General features: G+C 43.3%; 1 protein-coding gene across 5 annotated transcripts in view; it reads right to left on the bottom strand.

Moving 5' to 3' along the window:
- The window catches only part of kctd14 (potassium channel tetramerization domain containing 14), a 34,762-nt gene that overhangs the window by 5,428 nt on the left and 4,462 nt on the right, over window positions 1-24,872 (bottom strand). The window contains exons 1-2 of one of the 5 annotated variants that reach the window (XM_068033059.1): window positions 23,467-24,030; window positions 7,475-7,593 (exon numbers count right to left, since the gene is read on the bottom strand). The exons of 1 other annotated variant lie outside the window; for it this stretch is intronic. In XM_068033059.1, the coding sequence (XP_067889160.1) occupies window positions 7,475-7,534 (60 nt within the window). In that variant the 5' untranslated portion in view covers window positions 7,535-7,593; window positions 23,467-24,030. Of the gene's footprint in view, window positions 1-7,474; window positions 7,594-23,466; window positions 24,031-24,872 lie in introns of those variants that run through there. 3 more of the 5 variants (XM_068033058.1, XM_068033057.1, XM_068033061.1) reach the window with 3 other exon arrangements.

Raw genomic sequence — 24,872 nt, 5'->3', positions numbered from 1 at the left:
AGTTGTAGGCAGAGTTAAGTGGCAACATTTTACCAAGTGGCTTGCGCAAAGCTGAGGTCAATATGGGCCAAAGGGCAAACACACTAGTGCCTGGAGTCGTGCTGGATACAAAGGAAGGTCGTTCTGTTTGGCCAAGGTCAATCATCGCAGCTCCAGGACATTTCTGAAGCAGTCCCAAGGAAATTATCCTTGGCCCAACATTTACATTGAGCCTCAACGTTCCTGGGATGAGGGACAGCTCCTGCTCCTGTGTGACACCCTTCAATAGTCCACTGACATTGTCTGGAATCATCAGTTTGGGAAAAAGTGGCAGGGAGCTGCCATTTTGAACCTTACTCCAGACTAGATTTGCCAACTCGGGTTGGACGTATTCCTGGAAATTTCGTCACATGATTTCCAACCTCCAATTGCCCCACCCCCACTCTTCCAGCCATTGGTTGCCCGACATGTCCCTCCTCACCATGCCCCATTTTCCCATGGCCAATTGGAACGCGAACAGCCTCATCCTTACCTGATTGAGAGTCAACAACTATCCAAACAAGGCAGATTTTATTACCAGTAACCAATGTGTTGAAAGAGAATAATTTTAACATAGGAACATATGAATTAGGAGCAGAAGTAGGCCACTCGGCCGTTCGAGCCGCCTCCACCATTCAATATTCATGGCTGGACTGATTAATCCACATTTCCACCTCCCCCGATAACCTTCCACCCCCTTGCTTATCAAGAATCTATCTACCTCTGCCTTAAAAAATATTCAAAGACTCTGTTTCCACTGCCTTTTGAGGAAGAGAATTCCAAAGATTCACGACCCTCTGAGAGAAAAAATTTCTCCTTATCTCTGTCTTAAATGGGCGACCCCTCATTTTAAACAGTGACCCCGAGTTCTAGATTCTCCCACAAGGGGAAACATCCTTTCCACATCCACCCTACCAAGACCCCTCAGGATCTTATATGATTCAATCAAGTCACCTCTTACTCTTCTAAATTCCAGCTGATACAAACCGGGCCTGTCCAATCTTTCCCCGTAAGACAGCCTGCCCATTCCAGGTATTAGTCTAGTACACCTTCTCTGTACTGCCTCCAATGCATTTACATCCTTCCTTAAATAAGGAGACCAGTACTCTAGATGTGGTCTCACCAATGCCCTGTATAACTGAAGCATAACCTCCCTATTTTTTAATTCAATTCCCCTCACGATAAACGATAACATTCTATTAGCTTTCCTAATGACGCGCTGTACCTGCATACTAACCTTTTGCGATTCATGCACTAGGACACCCAAATCCCTCTGTATCTCAGAGCTCTGCAATCTCTCACCATTTAGATAATATGCTTCTTTTTCATTCTTCCTGCCAAAATGGACAATTCCACACTTTCCCACATTATACTCCATTTACCAGGTCTTTTCCCACTCAGTTAATCTATCTATATCCCTTTGTAGCCCCCTTATGTCCTCTTCACAAGTTACTTTCCTACCTATCTTTGTGTCATCAGTAAATTTAACAACCATACCTTCGGTCCCTTCATCCAAGTCATTTATATAAATTGTAAAAAGGTGAGGCCCCAGCACAGATCCCTGTGGCACACCACTCGTTACATCTTGTCAACCAGAAAATGACCCATTTATGCCTGCTCTCTGTTTCCTGTTAGCTAGCCAATCTTCTATCCATGCCAATATGTTACCCCCTACACCATGAGCTTTTATTTTCTGCAATAACCTTTGAGGTGGCACCTTATCAAATGTCTTCTGGAAATCTAAGTATAGTACATCCTCTGGTTTATCCACAGCACATGTAACTCCCTCAAAGAACTCCAATAAATTGGTTAAATATGATTTCCCTTTCACAAATCCTTGTTGACTCTGTCTGATTACCTTGATTTTTTCTAAATGCTCTACTATAACTTCTTTAATAATAGCTTCTAACATTTTCCCTAAGACAGATGTTAAGCTAGCTGGTCTGTAGTTTCCTGCTTTCTGTCTCCATCCCTTTTTGAATAAAGGAGTTACATTCGCTATTTTCCAATCTAACAGAACCTTCCCGAATCTAGGGAATTTTGTCAAATTAAACCTCATGCATCAACTATCTCACTAGTCACTTCTTTTCACACCCTAGGATGAAATCCATCAGGACCCGGGGACTTGTCAGCCTGCAGCTCCAACAATTTGTTCAGTACCACTTTCCTGGTGATGGTAATATTCTTGCATTGCTCCCTCCCATTTCCTGACTTACATATATACTGGGATATTATTTGTATCCTCAATAGTGAAGACCTATGCAAAATATCTGTTCAATTCATCTGCCATCTCCTTATTATCCATTATTAATTCCCCAGCCTCACTTTCTTTAGGACCAACACTCATTTTCTTTTCTAACTATCTATAGAAACTCTTACTATTTCTTTATATTTCTAGCTAGCTTTCTCTCGTACTCTAATTTTACCTTCCTTATCAATCTTTTAGTCATTCTTTGCTGTTTTTAATATTCTGTCCAATCTTCTGACCTGCCTCCCACCTTTGCGCAATTATAGGCTTTTTCTTTAAGTTTGATACTCTCTTTAACTGTTTTAGTTAACCACAGATGGCGGGTCCCACCTTTGGAATTTTTCTTTCTCCTTAAAATGTATCTATTCTGTGTATTCTGAAATATCCCCTTAAATGTCTGCCACTGCATCCCTATTGTCCTATCCCTTAACCTGATTTTCCAGTTCACTTTAGCTAGCTCTACTTTCATGCCCTCATAATTGCCCTTATTTAAGTTTAAAATACTAGTCTTGGACCCACTCTTCTCTCCCTCAAACTGAAAGTAAAATTCCATCATATTATGATCGTTGCTACCTAGGGGCGCCTTAACTGAGGTCATTAATTAACCCTATCTCGTTGCACAATACCAAGTCTGGTATAGTCTGCTCTCTGGTTGGCTCCAGAACATATTGTTCCAAGAAATTATCCAAAAATATTCTATGTACTCCTCATCTAGGCTACCTCTGCCCATCTGATCTTTCCAGTCTATATGTAGGTTAGAATCCCCCATAATTATTGGTGTACTTTTCTGACAAGCTGCCATTATTTCTTCCTTTATACCTTGTCCTATGGTGTGGTTGATGTTAGGTGACCTGTACACCACTCCCACAAGTGACTTCTTGCCATTATGATTTCTCATCTCTACCCAAACTGTTTCTACACCCTGGTCTCCTGAACTTAGGCCATCCCTCTCTATTGTGCTAATACCATCATTAATTAACAGAGCTAGCCCTCCACTTTTTCCTAGCTTCCTGTCCTTCCTAAATACCATGTACCCTTCAATATTCAGGTCCCAATCTATGTCATCCTGCAGCCATGTCTCTGTAATGACTATCAGATCATACTTATTTATTTCTATTTGTGCTCTCAGTTCATCTGTTTTGTTTCGAATGCTACGTTCATTCAGATGCAGAGCCTTTAGTTTTGTCCTTTTATTATTTTTGTGTCCTCTAGCCTTATCTGTTGATTTACTCTTAGATGTGTACGCTCTGTCCCTTCCTGTCACCGTCTGTTTATCATTTCCCATATTAATACCTTTCTCTCTTGCCTTGTCTCGACTCCTTGATTTACCACATCTTCCCAAATTTGATCCCTTGCACCCACTATTCAATTTAAAACCCTCTCTACTTCCCTACTTATGTGGCTCGCTGGAACACCAGCCCCAGCACGGTTCAGGTGTAGACCATCCCAACGGTACAGCCACCACTTTCCCCAGTACTGGTGCTAGTGCCCGATGAACCGGGATCCACTTCTACCACACCAGTCTTTGAGCCACGCATTAATTTCTCCCATTTTATTTGCCCCATGCCAATTTGCAAGTGGCTCAGGTAATAATCCAAAGACTATTACCTTTGAGATTCTGCTTCTTAATTTGGTGCCCAGTTCCTCATACTGACTATGCAGAACCTCTTTCCTTGTTCTGCCTATGTCGTTGGTACCTACATGGACCATGTAAGGTACCTTAATGGTCCGATGATTATTATTCCAGGTGTTTTCTGCTCTCAGCAGTGCCCTGGGGGTCAGTCTTTAATTCCTGGAGACTCCAGGTCAATCCTGGCGGGTTGGCACCCTGAGTCCAAATACGAACTAGCAGCAGAATCACCAGAAATTGGTTCATCAGCCACACTGGTTTATAACCTGTGAGCGCCAGTCACGGACCCAGAGACAACTCACCAGGCCCGACAGGCAGCAAGATGGCTGAGCTCGAACACTGGTCATAAAGCAGAATTTGGTGAAGCTGGGGAGGACAAATCTACTTCTCCTGGCTCCACTATAATGTAAATAATTGGTTTCCAAGCACCTGAGAATGCAACAACACACTGTGCACTCTGCCATCCTCAAGCAGGCATTAGAACCCACCCCTTCCCCCACTCCATTCACCAAAATGATACTGGGGCTAAAAGGGATAAATTATGAGGACAGGTTTTATGGACCAGGCCTGGATTCCCTTGAGTATAGAATATTAAAGGGTGAGCTAATTGAGGTGTCTAAGGTGATTGAAGGAGTGTTAGGGTAGATAGAGAAACTACATCCTCTGATGGGAGAGTTCAGAACAAGGAAGCATAACCTTAAAGTTAGAGTCGGGCCATTCAGGGGTGATATCAGGAAGCATTTCTTCACACAAAGAGGAGTGGAAATCTGGAACTCTCTCCCCCAAAAAGCAGTTAAGGTTGGGAATCATTTGAAAATGTCGAAACTGAGATTGGTAGATTTTTGTTTGGCAAAGGTATTAAGGGTTAAGGAATCAAGGTGTGTTGATGGAGTTAAGATATAGACCAGCCATGATCTGATCGAATGGCAGGACAGGGTGGAGGGACTGAATGGCCTCCTCCTGTTCCATATTTGCTTATACATAGGGCTTAATGCATGTTTCAGGCATGAAGTTTGGATGCCTAGGCAGGACCTTTTCCCAATATGGCAGCAGTGCCTATAAAATGACACAGGATGACCACTCACACACATCCTGTCCATCAGGTTGGCCTTCTTAGATATCTGTTTTATGTCAGCAAACTGTTCGGGTTGCTATCAAATTTCTACTCTGAGATGTGATGGTGATTCTGTATAAAAACATGGTGAGGTCTCAGTTTATTTATTTATTTTTATTTATTTATTTAGAGATACAGCACTGAAACAGGCCCTTCGGCCCACCGAGTCTGTGCCGACCAACAACCACCCATTTATACTAACCTTACAGTAATCCCATATTCCCTAACACCTACCTACACTAGGGGCAATTTACAATGGCCAATTTACCTACCACCTGCAAGTCTTTTGGCTGTGGGAGGAAACCGGAGCACCCGGAGAAAACCCACGCGGTCACAGGGAGAACTTGCAAACTCTGCGCAGGCAGTACCCGGAATCGAACCCGGGTCCCTGGAGCTGTGAGGCTGTGGTGCTAACCACTGCGCCACTGTTGGAGCAAAGCGTGTGATTTTTGAGTTATGGGAAGGATGTTGAGGCGTTAGAGAGGGTGCAGTGCAGATTCACTAGGATGCTAGGAATAAGGAAATGCAAACTGGACAAAATTCTTGAAAAAACGGGACTGTTTTTAAGGAGATAATTAGGCAATTTAATAGAGGTGTTTCAAGCCATGAAGGGATGAGACAGAGTAGATAGGAGCAGAATGTTTCCTGGGACCGAGGTATCCAGAATGAGAGGACACAGATTTAAGATTAAATTAAGAGATTTAGGACAGAGAGATGAAACGTTTTTTTTTTACACAGAGGGCTAAAACAGTGTCTTTTTTTAAAAAATCTATAGGCTATAAATATAAAATCTCACAAAAAAAATCAGGAAGGAATTCAGGAGAAACTTATTTACCCAGAGAGTAGTAAGAATGTGAAACTTGCTACCACAAGGAGTAATAGAGGCAAATAATGTAGAGGCATTTAAAGGAAAGCTGAATAAATACATGAGGGAGTAGAAAGGTATGGTGATAGGGTGAGATGAAATAGGAGTGGGAGGAGGTTCATGTGGAGCGTAGACCTGTGCTGTAAATTCCTTGTAAAGCACAGGGTTGTGACGGTGGAACGCATTACTGGAGTTAATGTTTGCAGTACTGCATGGGTAAAGTAGCATCACGATCATGTTAGTGAACCAGTAATCTGGAGACATAAGTTCAAATCTCACCACCACAGCTAGGAAATTCAAATTTAGTTAATTAAATAAATCTAGCATAAAAAGCTAGTCTCAGTAATGGTGACCATGAAACTACTGGATTGTTGTAAAAATCCATCTGGTTCAATAATATCCTTTAGGGAAGGCAATCTGCCGTCCTTACCTGGTCTGGCCTACATGTGACTCCAGACCTACAGCAATGTGGTTGACTCTTAACTGCCCTCTGAAATGATCCAGCAAGCCAGTCAGTTAAGGGTAATTAGGAATGGGCAACAAATGCTGACCTTGCCATCAATACCTGCACCCTGAGAACGAATTAAAAAGAAACCATATTGACATTTAAGAATGGTTTAGGTGGTTGAAGGATGTAGGAAGAGGGGTGACATGTGGGATTTAGGATGCTGCGTGGAGGATAAATGCCAACATGGACTGGTGGGGCCAAATGGCCTGTTTCTGTGTTGTAATTTCCCTGTAACTCTGGAGCAACTCTCGTAATCCACCATCTCCCATCCATTAATTAACTTGGATAGTTAATTGGCCTGGGAGTGTGGAATTTTGAATTACGGACTCCCGGATCCTCCCGTGAAATGGGATCTGTGCTCCCATTGAGCCAGGGGGCCAATGCTTTAGGGGGAGGAGATCAGTATTTTAAGAAAAACAACAGCAACAATAACTTGTGCTCATCCCCGTCACAGCAAAAACAGTCACTGTCAGCCCCTCCCCCACTTCTAACAGTCCCCCACTTCAGCGATTAGTAAACTTAGTGCAAGGAAGAGTTTTTAGCCCATTGATTGATTGCCTAAGAATCCTTAAAGATCCGATGAACAGAGGAGGTTGCGAGAGAGAGAGAGAAAGAGAGAAGGGGTAAAGATAGGAAAGGTGGTAAAGAAAGAGAGGAGAGAGAGAGTAACAGAGACGGGGGAGAAAGGGAAGAAAAATAGTGAGGAAGAGAGGGAGGGAGAGAAAAAGTGGGAGAAAGAGAGATAGGGCGGGAGAAAGAGGGCGAGAGAAAGAGAGTTGGCGATAGGAAGAGGGAGAGAGGGAGTAACAGAGAAAGGAAAAAGAGAAAAAAACAGTGAGAAAGAGGAAGACAGAGTGGGAGAAAGAGGGAAGGAGAGATAATGAGGGAGAAAGGAAGGGAGAGAAAAGGATAGGGAGAGAGAGAAAAAGGAGTGAGAAAGAGAGAGGGAGAAAAACAAGGTGATAGCGAAGGAGAGGAAAGAGAGGAGGAGATAGGGAGAGAGAGAGAGAAAGAAGGAAGTGACAGTCTAGAAACACTCCATTACAAGGTTAAAGAGTAACTTTTTTCTCAGAAACAAAGCTCACACTCACACTTTGAGGACTGGCCACATTGGATTTTACAGAAGTCCCTCTTGAGCCAGTGGAACTCATGCTTGTCTGTCTGTTTTCCAGCTGCTTGACGAGTGAGACACAGAGGCTGGAAGCACCTGCTGAAGGAATTCCTACGTAAACAGTCAGGTGGAATAGGGCGGGGATCAGAAAGCCAGCCCGTCCACTCAGCTCAAAGACTGAATGCAATACTGCTCAGAGCAAAGCAGAAATTTAAAGTCACAGTGCACGCTCTGTGTTGCGTGTTCAACATGGAGTTGAAAACCTATAATTAAAACATACTTATAAAACATTTTGGTGTCCACGTACACAAATGCCAAAAGATGGAAGAGCAAGTTGCTAAGGTGGTTAAGAAAGCAAACGGGTTACTTGGGTTTAGAAATAGAGGAATCGAATATGAAAGCAAAAATATCATTCTAGAGTTTTATAAATCATTAGTTAGGCCTCAGCTGGAATGATGTGGGCAATTCTGGGCACCACAGTTCAGAAACAAACTCGAAGGCCAGAGAAGAACTTCACATCCAGGTCTGCGGCCAACCACTCACCTAAGATCCGATGCCAATATATCTTGGCATCACTCTTGACCGTACATTGACCTACTGGCAACACCTCCAGAACACCGCAGCCAAGGGCAAGACGAGAGTGAACCTAATAAGGAAACTGGCAGGTACCACCTGGGGCAGCAGAGTCTACACACTACACAATGCTTCACGTACCCTGGTCTACCCAACAGCAGAATACTGCTGTTCACAGAGTACTGCTGTTCCACCTGGCTCAGGAGCTGCCACACAAACATGGTAGATATCCACCTTCAGGAGATCATGAGGATTATTTCTGGAATGTTGCTCGAGTGGCTTCCTGTGCTAGCACACATTGAACCTCCTGATGTCCGCAGGGAAAACATTCTCCTCAAAGAACACCACCGACTGACAGCTAACGAAGCACGCCCATCGATACAGGACCTCAAAAAACCTTTGTGCACTTGCCAAAATCTCGTAGCCCTTACTGGCCACACTCACTGATGATTTCACAATGTTCAGCACCATTCGCGATTTCCTCAGATACTGAAGCAGTCCATGTAGAAATGCAGCAAGACCTGGACAGTATCCAGGCTTGGATACGTGGCAAGTAACATGCACACTACACAAGTGCCAGGCAATGACCATCTCCAACATGAGAGAATCTAAGCATCTCCCCTTGACATTCAATGGCATTACAATCACTGAATCCCACAATATCAACATCCTGGGGGTTACCATAGACCAAAAACTGAACTGGAGTAGCCATATAAATACTGTGGCTACAAGAACAGGTCAGAGGCTAGGAATCCTGTGGTGAGTCACTCACCACCTGACTGCCCAAAGCCTGTCCACCATCTACAAGGCACAAGTCAGGAGTGTGATGGAATGCTCTCCACTTGCCTGGATGGGTGCAGCTCCAACAACACTCAAGAAGCTTGACACCATCCAGGACAAAGTAGCCCGCTTGATTGGCACCCCAGCCACAAACATTCACTCTCTCCACCACCGACACACAGTGGCAGCAGTGTGTACCATCTACAAGATGCACTGCAGCAACTCACCAAGGCTCCTTCGACAGCAACTTCCAAATCCACGACCTCTACCACCTAGAAGGACAAGGGCAGCAGATGCATGGGAACATCACCACCTGCAAGTTCCCCTCCAAGTCACACACCATCCTGACTTGGAACTATATCGCCATTCCTTCAGTGTCACTGGGTCAAAATTTTATTTTATTTATTTTATTTTATTTAGAGATACAGCATTGAAACAGGCCCTTCGGCCCACCGAGTCTGTGCCGACCAACAACCACCCATTTATACTAATCCTACATTGGCCATGTGAGCCGCATGGAAGATGGCAGGATCCCCAAAGACACATTGTACAGCGAGCTCGCCACTGGTATCAGACCCACCGGCCGTCCATGTCTCCGCTATAAAGACGTCTGCAAACGCGACATGAAATCGTGCGACATTGATCACAAGTCGTGGGAGTCAGTTGCCAGCATTCGCCAGAGCTGGCGGGCAGTCATAAAGACAGGGCTAAATTGTGGCGAGTCGAAGAGACTTAGTAGTTGGCAGGAAAAAAGACAGAGGCGCAAGGGGAGAGCCAACTGTGCAACAGCCCCGACAAACAAATTTCTCTGCAGTACCTGTGGAAGAGCCTGTCACTCCAGAATTGGCCTTTATAGCCACTCCAGGCGCTGCTTCACAAACCACTGACCACCTCCAGACGCGTATCCATTGTCTCTCGGGATAAGGAGGCCCAAAAGTAAAGTAAGTAAAGTACATTAACCCCATATTCTCTACCACATCCCCACCATTCTCCTACCACCTACCTACACTAGGGGCAATTTACAATGGCCAATTTACCTATCAACCTGCAAGTCTTTGGAGGTGGGAGGAAACCGGAGCACCCGGCGGAAACCCACGCAGACACAGGGAGAACTTGCAAACTCCACACAGGCAGTACCCAGAATCGAACCCGGGTCGCTGGAGCTGTGAGGTTGCGGTGCTAACCACTGCCTGGAACTCTCTTCCTAACAGCACTGTGGGTGTACCTACCTCACATGGACTGCAGCGGTTCAAGAAGGCAGCTCACCGCCACCTTCTCAAGGACAATTAGGGATGGGCAATAAATGCTGGCCTGGCCAGCGACGCCCACATCCCCTTAAACAAATAAAAAAACTCCACACGCTACAAATCGACGACAGCCCCACCCCTCAATGGCGCACCTCCTGGTTGCTGCTAAGATCAACAACTGCAACCTGGTAATTGAGCCGAGTGGCGAAGTCCAAGATTTCAACCTCCCATGGAAAATGTAGACAACCGTCAACCGCTTGAGGACGGGCCAGGGAAGATGTGGCCACTTGCTCCACACGTGGAACATGAGGACCAGCTCAAATTGTGACTGTGACCATCCAAGTCAGACCATCGCCCACGTACTGAACTCATGCTCTGAGAGATCCATTCCTGGTGACATCACAACCATTCACACTGCATTAGCTGAAGTCATTGAATGGATTGTTAACCTGGACATCGAAGTATAACTGATTCCCCAGCCATATGTTCAATACTTCAGGAAAGATGTAAAGAATTTAGAAAGGGTACAGAGGAGATTTACCAGAACTTTAAAGCGATGAGAGACTTCAGTCATGGGAAGAGGTTGGAAAAGTGAGGACTTCTTGGAACAGAGACGGTTGAGAGGTGACCTAATAGAGGTTTTCAAGACGTTTTGATAGGGTAGAGAGTGAAATCTGTTCCCTCTGGCAAGTGGGCCAATAAGCAAAGGGCATAGAATTAAAATCATTGCAGTAGATCTAGATGGGAAATGAGGAGAAGATTTTTCACTCATAGGATCTGGAACCTTATCTATTCCATAAATAATTTTGCAAGAGACTTGGACAGATACCTGAGGATGAGGAACTCATAGGGTTACAGACAAGAAGTGGGGATGTGGGACTATGTTGATCAAAGAGCTGAATGGCCTCCTTGTGTGCTCTAAGTTTCAATGATTCTATAATGAAGGTGTCAGCAGTGGCTCAGGGAGTCTCATTTCTAACTCCGAGGGTTGTGGGTTCAACCCTAACTCTAACCCCCTCCAGAGAATTAGGCAGAGATTGGGAACCCGACCTTGGGGTTAAATGTGGCTCCCAACCCGCACTGTGTCAGAGTCATCCTGGAGAGCTGGCAACGCCCCTCCCCCCACTTCCCCTCCGCCCCCCCCCCCCCCTACCAAAACTGCCAGTCTACCACCAGAAGGCTTCCTCCAGGCAGCTACTGTGCTGCTGTTGATGACACGGGCAGGGGTGGGTGCAGGGGGAGGTGGGAAGTTCAGGCCGACTGGAAAATGCCAGGCCTTACTTGGCCTTTTAATCACCTTAGCTAGCCCCCTGCCGATGTGGCCTTCCCGATGGATTTTCACGCCAACCGCTGGCGCAAAGTTACATGTCCGCCCACTTCAGTTCTCACCCCCTGACTGGGGCAAAACTCCCGCCTTTGGACATAAGATCTGGGCTGACAGTGCAGCTGTTGGATGTGACATCCTTCAGGTGTAAAAGATTCCAGGACTCTATTTGAACAAAAGCAGGGCAGTTTTCCCTGGCGCCGAGGCCAAACAACGAAAGTGAACCAGTCGCTGATGGCATTGCTGTTCTGTGCTCAAATTGGCTGACACGGTTCCTACATTACGACAGCGTCTACACTTCATTAAAAAATGTACTTCATTGTCTGTGGAGCACCTTGGGATATCCTGAGGCCGTGACTGACGCTATTTAAATTTAATTTCTTTCTTTCAGTCTGCACTTTAAAACTCAACGAAGAAGGCAGGGCCATATCTTCACCTGAAAAAATTTGCAGTATTAGTTGGTTTCCTTCATGTTGTACACAGCAGCAACTTTCATTCACTCGCACTTTTACTGCGCTGGGCAACAAATATTGGCCTTGCCAGCGACGTCCACATCGCTTGAATGAATTAAAAAAAATATTTACTTTGGCAGGAAGAACAGAATATATTTTAAATCGTGCGAAACTATTAAATGTTGGTGTACAGGGGGATTTGGGTGTCCTTGTAGAAGAAACACAGAGGGCTGGATTTTACCGTCTCCCCGATCTCGAGGGTCATGACAGGGGGGTCAGAAAATGTCTCCGGCAGAGGCCCGTAATGAGCCTCGACGTCGGGAAGGCCCGGCCCGATATTGCTGGCGGCGGAGAGGCCTCGTAGTGGCTCCCCCGACCCCTCACCCCGCCGCCACTCGGTGATGGGACCAAAATTTCCATATGCAAATTTATTGAAATAAAGGAATTAATTATTTACCCGCTCCCGCTGTCCATTCCCGTGCCATATTGGTGCTGGTGGCCGGCGTCTTTGGATCTCCGTCTGGCAATCCGAGGTGGAACACTGGTGGAGTGTGGGGAGCAGGTAAGTTTCTCTGTGTGGTGGGGGTGGAGGAGCGGCATCGGAGTAATTTAATTGGTCTAGGGGGTGGTGGGAAGGGGTAAAGTTTAAAGTTGATGACCTTTGCAGCGGGGGAGAAAGGTCAGGAACACAGGGTAAGTGTTTTGTGGGGTGGGGGGGGGAGCAGTTTTTTATTTCCATGATTAATTGGAGGGGGCATGGGAGAGGGTCAGGATAAATTAATTTCATTTTTTACAAACACTGTGTCTTTAAAATATAAATTAAATGGAAGAGCGTGAAGCCCTTTAAAAATGGCGTCGGTGCCTGCGCAGTGGCGCCGGACGCCATTGCTGGGGACGGTCCGTCCGGCCCCTCCACTTTGTCGGAAACTCAGAACGTTAACATGCAGGTGCAGCAAGCAATTAGGAAAGCAAATGGTATGTGGGTCTTTATTACAAGGGGATTGGAGTGTATAAGAAAGGAAGCCTTGGTGCTATTGTACAGGGCTTTGGTGAGTCCACAACTGGCGTACTATGGATAGTTTTGGTCTCCGTATCTGCATGAGAAGGGGCGCAATGAATGCTCACTGATTAGTTCCTGGGTTGAGAGGGTTGTTCTATGAGGAAAGTTTAAGTAGAATGGATCGATGCACTCTGTAGTTTAGAAGAATGAGAGATGATCTCATTGCAAGATATAAGAATCTGAGAGTGTTTGACAGGGAAGATGACGAGAGGCTGTTTCTCCTGGCTGGGGAATCTAGAACACGGAGTCACTGTCTCAGATCAGGGGTCTGCCATTTCCGATTGAGATGAGGAGAAATTTCTTCACTCAGAGGGTTGTGAATATTTGGAATTCTCCTCCCAAGAGTTGTGGATACTCCAGCGTTGAGTATATTTAAGGCTGAGAGAGACAGATTTTTGATCTCTCAGGGAATCAAGGGATGTGGGGAGTGGGCAGGAAAGTGGAGTTGAAGGAGAAGATCAGCCATGATCGTATTGAATGGTGGTGCAGGCTTGAGGGGCTGTGTGGTCTACTCCTGCTCCTGTTTCTTACGTTCTATACTCAATGTTAAAGATTGATTAAAGAGGTGTGTTTTAAGGAGCGTATTATAGGAAGGAGAGGGAGATGGAGATAGGCAGGATGTTTCAGAGCTTAGTACCGAGAAGGCTGAGGGCACGGCCGCCAATGGTGGAGTGATTAAAATCAGGGATGTGCAAGAGGCCAGAATTGGAGGAGGGCAGAGGTCTGGGAGGGTTGTAGGGCTGGCGGAGGTCACAGAGAAAGGAAGGGGCAAGATCACAGTGGGATTTGATTGCAAGAATGGGAATTTGTCTGGATGGATACAGCTGAAACAATGTTCAAGAAACTCAACACCATCTAAGACAAAGCAGTCTCGTTGATTGGCAACCCATCTAGCAAGTTAAACGTCTGCTCCCTTCACTGTGGCTGCAGTGTGTGCTATCAATGGGATGCACTGCAGCAACCCGCCAAGGCTCTCTTGGTAGCACCTCCCAAATCCGCGACCTCTGCCACCTAGAAGGACAAGGGCAGCAGGTACATGGGAACACCACCATCTCCATGTTCCCCTCCAAGTCACACAGCCCAGTCTGATTTGGAACTATATCGCCGTTCCTTCACTGTTGCTGGGTCAAAATTCTGGAACTCGCTCCCGGCACTGTGGGTGTACCCGCACCACGTGGACTGCAGCGGTTCAAGAGAGAGGCCCATCACCTTCTCAAGCGGCAACTCAGGATGGGCAATAAATGCCAGTAAAACATGACTTTAAATCTTGAGAAGTTGAAAGAATTTCTGAGATGCAGCTTTTAAAGTCCCAATTCAGGCAACCTCTCTGTCCTCTAAACACGTTGACATCCTACTTAGCGATAAGAACAATTGAGGTAGAACCGGGCAAGTTTTCTGAGGGGTGGCGGGAGAAGTGCTTACTCCCGCTGGAATTTTGGAACATCAGCAGAAAGTCCCGGACATCTGGCAGCACTGTGACCTTCCCTAAATTCTGATCCCAGGCTCCATTTACGCTTTTGCTGCTGTGCCTCCTTCTGCAAACCGGGAAATTTTGGGACTTTCATTTACAACTAACCCAATATACTGGGAAAGACCATGAACGGTCGGTTTATGAATGGGTTAGGAACAGGCCATTCAGCCCCTCAAATCTGCTCTGCTGTCCAGTTCAGTCATGGATGAAAAGCACCTCAAATCCATTTACTGGTCTTTAGAGCAGAATTGCACTGTTCTAATAGTTATGTTGTGGCAATCATCTTTATTGAATCCTGCCCCTTTATTCCTGCACCGTTTAAATGAATCGTTCCATGATTTGAATCTTTGTGTATATTTTGCCTGCAGTTCATTTATTGCTGTTGTTCCTGTGACTAATCAGCAGATGGGGATGTTGGATTTATTTCCATTAGCCTAATTGTCATTGTATCTTCCCTCGCAGAACAGGGTGAAGTAGTGGAAGGATTAACAGGCTGATGAACAGTGTGGAAGAAAGAAAGGGAAAAACTCGCCTTTATATAGCGCCTTTTTTTTCAGCCACCGGTCTCAAAATGCTTCACAGCCAATGAAGTACCTTTTTCTTTTTGAAGCGTTGTCACTGTTGTAATGTAGATAACGTACCGTAACATCAACGCTCCTTCCCGTGCTGGAACCATTTTTATACCAGCAGGGCAAAGGAAACCGCAACGCGCAAGAGGACAGATTTGGAGGAGGGCAGAGATCTCAGAGGGTTGTAGGGCTCAACTGAAAGAACGCAACAGGCTAGATGCTGAGAAATTGTTTCCTCTGATGGGAGAATCAAGAATGAGAGAACATAACCCAAAAATTAGAGATGCGACGTTCAGGCGTGAAACCCTTTCCACACAAAGGATTGTAGCAATCTGGAACTGTCTTTCCCAAAAAGCTGTAGTTGCCTGGAGAAGTGGAGCTTTGAAGAATAAGGCTGATGATTTTTTTGTCAGGTAAGGGTATCAAGGAATATAGAGCCAATGTTGAGGTGCAGATCAGGTTTTTTTTTATTACTATTCATTCCTGGGATGTTTGCATCACTGGCTAGGACAGCATTTATTGTCCATCCCTAATTGCCCTTAAGAAGGTCGGAGTGAGCTGCCTTCTTGAGCACAACTGAGTGTCTTGCTAGGCTATTTCAGTTAGGAGTCACCCACATTGTCTGGAATCGGGTCTGGAATCACCATTAAACCAGACAGGGCAAGGATAACAGATTTCCTTCGTCAAAGGGCATCAGTGAACCAGATGGGTTTTAAAGGCAATCTGGTAGTTTTATAATCACTATTACTGAAGCTAGCTTTTTGATTCCCGATTTATTTAATTGAATTTAAACTCCTCAGTTGCTATAGTGGGATTTGAACACATATCTCTGGATTATTAGCCCCGTAACATAACCAGCATACCACCATACCCCCATTTGAATGGTGCAGCAGGCTTGAAAAGCTGAAAGGCTTACCATCATTCCTATGTTCTTACTGATAAATGGTAGCACAAGTTACGTAAACAGTTAAACAAATACAATTACAATCAGAATACGTCAATCTAGAACAATATTCCTCACATTTTAAGTGGTGACAGTGAAGCATGTCAAGTTTGTTTAATTTTTGAGAGTAAACTGTTTAATCAGTTTTATCTCCAGTCCCTGAATTTGATGGCACCTAATGCTTGTCATTTCTTGATGATCTTTTCTTCTAGAGATATAAAGGCCTCGTGGCTCCGAAACTCGATCCCCCTACTAATAAAAGCTAACACACCATATGCCTTCTTAACAGCCCTATTAACCTGGGTGGCAACTTTCAGGGATTTATGTACCTGGACACCAAGATCTCTCTGCTCATCTACACTACCAAGAATCTTCCCATTAGCCCAGTACTCTGCATTCCTGTTACTCCTTCCAAAGTGAATCACCTCACACTTTTCCACATTAAACTCCATTTGCCATCTCTCAGCCCAGCTCTGCAGCCTATCTATGTCCCTCTGTAACCTACAACATCCTTCGGCAGTATCCACAACTCCACCGACCTTCGTGTCATCTGCAAATTTACTAACCTACCCTTCTACACCCTCATCCAGGTCATTTATAAAAATGACAAACAGCAGTGGCCCCAAAACAGATCCTTGCGGTACACCACTAGTAACTAAACTCCAGTGGTTAGCACCGCAGCCTCACAGCTCCAGGGGCCTGGGTTCGACTCCGGGTACTGCCTGTGTGGAGTTTGCAAGTTCTCCCTGTATCTGCGTGGGTTTTCTCCGGGTGCTCCGGTTTCCTCCCACAAGCCAAAAGACTTGCAGGTTGATAGGTAAATTGGCCATTATAAATTGTCACTAGTGTAGGTAGGTGGTAGGGAAAATGTAGGGACAGGTGGGGATGTTTGGTAGGAATATGGGATTAGTGTAGGATTAGTATAAATGGGTGGTTGATGTTCGGCACAGACTCGGTGGGCCGAAGGGCCTGTTTCAGTGCTGTATCTCTAATCTAATCTAATCTAATCTAATCCAGGATGAACATTTGCCATCAACCACCACCCTCATAAAATTCTGGAAATACTCAGCAACCCAGTCAGCATCTGTGGAGAGAGAAACAGAGTAAATGTTTCAGGTCTGTGGCCTTTCATCAGAATTGGGAAAAGTTAGAAATGTTCCACTGGGCTCTTTACAGCCTTCTGGACCTAACATAGAGTTTAACACTTTTAGATCCTAACCTCTGACCCATTTTGTTTTGTGTTTCTTTGAAGGTTTCTTTTTCTCATTTCTCTTATTTTATGTGCATTCCGATGGCAACTATCCTAACATACATACCCTCCTCTAGACACATCTTTTGTTTCTTTACTTGTCCCATTACCACTCCCTTTGGCCTTGCATCTTTGTAATTTAAACTCTCCTGCTGTCCACCTGATCACAGACCTTCCCATTTGTTCTACTTCCCACCCTCCACCCTTTCAGTTGCTCAAAACCTATCATGTTTCTAACTTTTCTCAGTTCTGATGAATGGTCACAGACCTGAAATCTGAAACAAAAACAAGAAATGCTGGATTCACTCAGCAGGTCTGGCAGCATCTGTGGAAAGAGAAGCAGAGTTAACGTTTTGGGTCAGTGACCCTTCTTTGGAACTGACAAATATTAGAAAAGTCACAGATTATAAACAAGTGAGATGGGGGTTGGGCAAGAGATAACAAAGGAGAAGGTGCAGATTGGACCAGGCCACATAGCTGACCAAAAGGTCACGGAGCAAAGGCAAACAATATGTTAATAGTGTGTTGAAAGACAAAGCATTAGTACAGATTAGGTGTGAATATACTGAATATTGAACAGCAGCAAGTGCAAACCTGAAGAAAAACAACCTGAAAAAAACAGTGGGTAAGCAAACTGAACAAACTAAGATGAAATGAAATAAATGCAAAAAAAGATTGTAAAGAATGTAAAAAGGAATGTAAAAAAAAAAGGAAGAAAAAATAACTAAAAATGACTAAAAATGAAAGTAAAGTGGGGGGCTGTCATGCTCTGAAATTATTGAACTCAATGTTCAGTCCGGCAGGCTGTAGTGTGCCTAATCGGTAGATGAGATGCTGTTCCTCGAGCTTGCGTTGATGTTCACTGGAACACTGCAGCAATCCCAGGACAGAGATGTGAGCATGAGAGCAGGGGGGAGTGTTGAAATGGCAAGCAACCGGAAGCTCAGGGTCCTGCTTGCGGACTGTTATGTTAACTGAAATGTTAACTCTATTTCTCTCTCCACACATCCTGCCAGACCTGCTGAGTAGTTCCAGCATTTTCTGTCCGATATTAATCTTTATTTATCTTTCTGAATGGCAAATAAGTTCCAATTTTATTTTGTCTTTAAATGGACAGATCCTCTCCTTGTCCACACTGTAGGGGAGGTCCACTGTTTGGAGCGCAGTCTCATTCCATGTTGCAGATTCACAGAGCTCTCTGTCAATCAAGCTTGGAAAAGCTACAATTCCTATCCAGGAGGTAGTTTCATTCAGGGCCACTGTCACATTAGCTGGTGGAAACACTGTGTTGGAAGAAGAGACTTCTATGGTAGCGTATTTAATAAGGAAAATTGCCAACCTGTGATGGGGGGATTATTTTCACAATCGCAGCCATTGACTGATCAGGCATTGCAACAGCAACAACAATATGTATTTATCTAGCACCTTTAATATGGTGAAACATCCCAAGGCCCTTCAACAGGAGTGATTATCAAACAAAATATGACATTGAGCCACATAAGGAGTTATTAAAGCAGATGGCCAAAACGCTTGGTCAAAGAGGTTGGTTTTAAGGAGCATCTTAAAGGAGGAGAGAGAAGCGGAGAGGTTGAGGGAGGGAATTCCAGAGCTTAAGGTCGAGGCAGCTGAAGGCACGGCCACCAATGGAGAGGCAAAGGGGGTAGGAGGTCACACAGGGAGGCCAGAATTGGAAGAGAGCAGACTTCTGGGTGGATTGTGGGACTGGAGGAGACAGAGTCTAAAGTTATTTAATCGCGAGGAAAATCAGATGGTTTCCATTACAAGCAGTGTTAGATTTACACTCCTGCTGTTAAATTGAAAATTAACCCTAACCCTCACCCAGCTTTGAAGTGATTCCTCTCTGACTGAAGATTAACGAAACTAGAGGTCTAGAGGTTACTATTGGTGCTGTCCAAACATTTAAGGCGCTCATAATGAACTTCTATGCAATGTTTTAACTCCATGTTAACCCATTGTGTTAGCTCCTACATATCAAACCTCTACCCTTGTTGCACATATATCTTCATTCAACCATTTGAATAACCCATGCTTATTATTTTAAAAGCTTATTAATAATATATATATAAAATTCTCCCAATTGCTAATAGCAATTTAATCCCCTGAATGTCTGACCATCGACCATTTCCTCTAATCATCTCACACAAAGCTCTGCCACATGTAATAAACAATTTCTATATTTTATTAATTAAAATAGTTACTACTCTATGGTTACCTCCCGCTATTGAGTGACCCGAATAGTTTAATATCCAAAAATAAATATGTTTAATGGTAGCTTTATTATCTTTTTGCATCCAGATGTGGAAACAACTAAACGTCATGGGAGGCTTTTTCAGTAGAGAGCAATAGTCCAACCTGAATCCAATTATCCGAAGCTTTGTTAAATGTTTGCATTGTAAGTAATTAGTTGGCACAGGGACAAACAGAATAGAAGGTTAAATTTGTGGCTAAAAGGATGATGTGGGAGGGAGGGGTTTTGATTCATGGGCACTGGAACCAGCAATAGGAAAAGAAGGAACTGTTCTGTTGGGACAGGCTCCACTTGAACTGGGCTGCATTCAATGTCCTGGTGAATCAAATAACTAGGGAAGTAGACAGGGCTTTAAATTAATGAAGTTGAGGAGCTTGGGGTGGGAAGGAGTCAGGAAAGGGTAAATTCAAAAGCAGTAAGAGGAATGTCAAGGCTGTACAGCAGAGTTGTGATTTGGGTAAAAATAAACCAAGTGGGTCAGGAAGGGACAGAGATCTTGAAGGCAATTAAGTAATAGAGACTAAGGTGACATTGGGGAAAAATATAGAAAAAAGTTGCAGCTGAAAGCACTACATCTGAATGTGCGAAGCATTCACAACAAATTCAATGAATTAATAGCATATATAGAAGTAAATAGGTTTGATTGGATAGCCATTAAAGAGACATGGTTGCAAAGTGACCAAGGTTGGGAACCAAATATTCCAGGACACTTAATTTTTAGCAGAAATAGGAAAAATGGAAAAGGAGGAGGGGTAACCCTGATAATAAGGGATGGGATAAAGATGGTAGAGAGAAAAGATCTCAGCTTTGAGAAATTAAGAAGTAGAATCAGTTTGGGTGGAGCTAAGAAACATCAAGGGACAGGAAACACTGGTCAGAGTTGTTTATAGGCCCCCTAACTAGTTATAGCATAGGGCAGAGCATAAATCAGAAAATTAGAGGTGCATGTAACAAAAGTAATGCATTAATCATAGGGGACTTTAATCTTCACGTAGACGCAGCAAACCAAATTTGCAGTAATGGTGTGGAGGAGGAATTCATGGAATGCATCCAGGTAATTTTCTAGTTCAGTATGTTGAGGAACTAACTAGGGAAGAGGTTATTTTATATCTGTTATTGTGCAATGAGACAGGTTAATTAATAACCTTGTAGTAAGGTAAGGGAGCCTTTGGGGAAGAGTGATCATAATATGATAGAATTTTAGAATGAGTTTGAGAGTGATTTAGTTAAGTATGAAACTATGGTCTTGAATCTGAACAAAGCAAACTACATAGGTACAAGGGGCGAGCTTGCTAAGGTAGATCGGGAAACGAGATTAAAAGATTAATGGTGGATAAGCAATGGCAAACATTTAAAGATATCATTCATAATTTACAATAAACATTTCATAATGAATAAAAACTCCCTGGAATAGTGGCCCAATCATAGCTAATAATAGATTTAAAGTTAGTATAGGTTAAAGGAAGAGGTTTATAATGATGCCAAAAAGAGTAGTTAGCCTGCGGAGTGGGAGGATTTTAGAATTCAGCAAAATATTTGACAAAGAAAGAGAAAAGAGAATATAAACTGGCAAGAGACATAAAAACAGATTATAAAAACTTATATGTACAAAGGAAAAGATTAACGAAAGTAAATATATGTCTCTTACAGGCAGAGGCAGGATAAAATATAATGGGAAATAAGGAAATGGCAGAGATATTAAACAAATACTTTGTATCTGCCTTCAAGGTAGAAGACACAAAATGTATTCCAGAAATAATGGGGAACCAAGGTCTAGTGAGAATGAGCAACTTAAAGAAATTAGCATTAGTAAAGAAATAGTACTGGAGAAATTAATGAGACTAAAAGCTGACAAATCCACTGGAACTGATGGCCTATGTCCTAGGGTTTTAAAAAAGATGGCTACAGAGATAGTGACATGGGCTAATTGGAAGTATTTATGTATAACTTTGTTTTGCGCTACTCTGTCTGCCCTAAAATTATGACTGTCGGTTTCTGCATCTTCCTCTTTGCCGAATTACTGAGCAGCAGCTTTGCTCAAATTTGATGGACTGTGCAGAAACCTGGCTTGCCTGATCCCACCTGATCAGTTGACGATGAAGCACCCAATGTTGTCCTCTTGGATAGTGGTGCCGGGTTCATCGCATCTATTCTTCACTGCTGTTTACTGCATCTAATTGAGACCAGGAGCCATGGGGGCTACAGAGTAGTCTTATTATCTGTCTTAAGAGCACTTGGGTCATTCTCTCCGATCCTTCTAACAATGTAGGGTAGCAAAGTAGCCAAGGCATTGGACTCTACAACTGCTCTCGATGAAGGCTTGGACCGGCTCCGGCACTGATCATTAGTGACCGTTAAGCTTGCATTATTGCATCCTGTTTGACAAAGCCTACTTTGAATGTGCCAGCCTGACCCAGTGACCCTTTCCTTTGAGGCAGTAGGCCATGGATTCAACCCCATCTCTAGGACATGCTCTAGATTCTACATCAATGAATTACAGTGTTCCATTGGTCGCCATTGTAGGCCATCTGATCAGCCACAGTGGACAATGGACAATGACACACAGGATGATTTTGTTGTGGTTGAAAATGGCCTCCATACATCAATGATCTGCTTTCCCTTCCTTTTCGTACATGCCTTGATGTTGTCAGGCTGGCTAGTTGGTTTGCAACTCTTTGGAAAGCTACCAGCTTACCAAATAAAAGTTGGTTCAATCACTAATTGGTCTCTGTGGGCATGTCGGTTCACTAACTGTGTACCGAGTTGTTTGTGGGATCAGCACATGGTGAGTTAAAACATTCTGCTGAACAGGGATACTTTGTGAAGCAGGCCTAAGATAAGAATGAAAAGCTGAAGGAATATGTGAAGGTGGGAAGAAGGGGCTTTGATTTATGGGCCACTAACACCAGTACTGGGGGAAGAGGGAGCTGTTCCGTTGGGATGGGATCCACTTAAGCCGGATTATGGTCAGCGTCCTGGTGAATCATATAACTAGGGCTGTGGATAGGAATTAAAACTGAAAGGTTTGTGGGGAGGGGGTATCAGGTAAAGGGAGATTTAGAAATCTAAAGAGAAAAGTCGAAGCAATAGAGTAGTGTAACGATTTGGGCAAAAACAAGCAGAGTGGGACAGGAAGAAACACAGAGTTTAATGCCAATAGTGCATCAACGAATAAGGTCCATATAAAGAATAGTGATAAAAAATAAAATTAAAGGCTCGTTAACTGAATGCAAAAGCATTCGGAATAAGATAGACAAACTAGCAGCACAAATAGAGATAAATGGTTTTGATATAATCAGCATTACAGAGACATGGTTACAAGGTGACCAAGCTTGGGAAACAAATGTTCCAGAGTACACAACATTTCGCTAAGACAGGCAGTATGGAAAAGAAGGAAGAGTAGCCCTGATAATAAATGATGAAATAAGGACAGTAGTAAGAAAGGATCTCGGCTCAGAAAATCAGGAAGTAGATTCAGTATGGGTGGAGATTAGGAATAACAAGGGTCAGAAACACAGGTCGGAGTGGTTTATACAACCCCTCCCAATAGTTTTACTGTTGTACACAGCATTAAGCAAGAAATAATTGGAGCTTGTAATAAAAGTAATGGAATAATCATGGGAGATTTTAGTCTTCATATAGACTGGACAAATCAAATTGGCAAAGGTAATCTAGAAGAAGAGTTTGTTGAATGCTTTTGTGACAGTTTTCTAGAACGATGTGTTGTGGAACCAACTAGGAACAAATTTATTTTGTAATGAGGCAGGGTTAATTACTAATATCATAGTAAAAGAGTCTCTGGGAAAAAGTGATCATAATACAATTGAATTTTATATTAGGTTTGAGAATGACATACTCAAGTCCAAAAACACGAATCTTAAACTTAAACAAAGGCAATTGTATAGGGACAAGGGAAAAGCTAGCTAAGCTTGTTGGGGGTAAATAGACTGAAAGGAATGGAGGTAAGTAAACATTTAAAAGAAACAATTCAAAATATTCAGAAAAAGTGCATTCCATTAAAAAACAAAAACTCACCAAGAAAGATCCATCCATGGCTTCCGAGGGAATTTAAGGACAGTATTAGATTAAAAGAAGAGGCTTATAATGTTGCAAAGAATAGTTGTAAGCCTGAGAATTGGGAGAGTTTTGAAAACCAGCAAAGGGTGACAAAAGTTAATAAAAAAGGAAAAAATAGAATATAGGAGTAAACTAGCCAGGAATATAAAAACAGATTGTATGAGTTTTTACAAGTATATAAAAATGAGAGTAGCTAAAGTAAACCTTAGTCCCTTAGAGACAGAGACAGGAAAAATTGTCATGGGAAATGAGGAAATGGCAGAGATGTTGAAACATATCAGAAATAGAGGGTAACGAAAGGGCTAATGAGAATGAGGAACTTAAAGTAATTAATATCAACAGAGAAAAAGTATTGGAAAAACTTCAGGGACTAAAAGCCAACAAATTCCCCGGACCTGATGGTCTACGTCCTAGGATTCTAAAAGAGGTATCTGCAGAGATAGTGGATGCACTGGCGATGATTTTCCAAAATTTTCTAGATTCTATTTGGTCCCAGCAGATTGGAGGTCGCAAATGTAACACTGCTATTCAAGAAAGGAGGCAGAGAGAAAACAGGGAACTGCAGACCAGTTAGCCTGACATCAGTCATCAGGAAAATGTTGAAATCTATTATTAAGGAAGTCTTAACAAAGCACTTAGAAAATGGTAGTATGATCAAACAGAGTTAACATGGTTTTACAAAAAGGAAATTGTGTTTGGCAAATCTTTTAGAGTTTTATGAGGATGTAATTAGTAGGGAAGATAAGGGGGGCCAGTAAATGTAGTATAGTTGGATTTCCAAAAGGCATTCGATAAGGTGCTACACAAAAGGTTAATATGTACAGGAACACAAGAAATAGGAGCAGAAGTAGGCCCATTCAACCTGCTCCACCCTTTAATGAGATCATGGCTGAAATTCTACGTCAACTCCATTTTCCTATTAGTGCAGGAAACCCTTAATGTTTTTTAATATGTACAAGAAAAAGCAGAACCAAATTCATTGCAAGCAGGGTTTGAACCTGCACAGGGAAACCCCACTAGATTTCAAATCTACTGACTTAACCACTCAGTCATCACAACTTTTATATATTATATATATATATATAATAGTCAGGAAGCAGAGAGTAAATATAAATAGGACATTTTCAAGTTGGCAGATGTAACTAGTGGACTGCCACAAAGATCAGTGATGGGGCCCCAGCTATTTACAATCTATTTTAATGACTTAGATGAAGAGACTGGGAGTAATGTATCTAAGTGTGCTGACAATACAAAGTTTGGTGGGAATGCAAGCAGTGAGGAAGACACAAAGTCCGCAAGGAGATATACAAAGGTTAAGTGGGTAAGAAGATGGCAAATGGAGCATAATGTGGGGAAGTGTGAGG

The sequence above is a fragment of the Heterodontus francisci genome, chromosome 6 (genome assembly GCF_036365525.1).
Source record: "Heterodontus francisci isolate sHetFra1 chromosome 6, sHetFra1.hap1, whole genome shotgun sequence".
In the NCBI taxonomy this organism is placed as follows: Eukaryota; Metazoa; Chordata; class Chondrichthyes; order Heterodontiformes; family Heterodontidae; genus Heterodontus; species Heterodontus francisci.
This window is presented reverse-complemented; position numbering and strand designations above follow the sequence as displayed.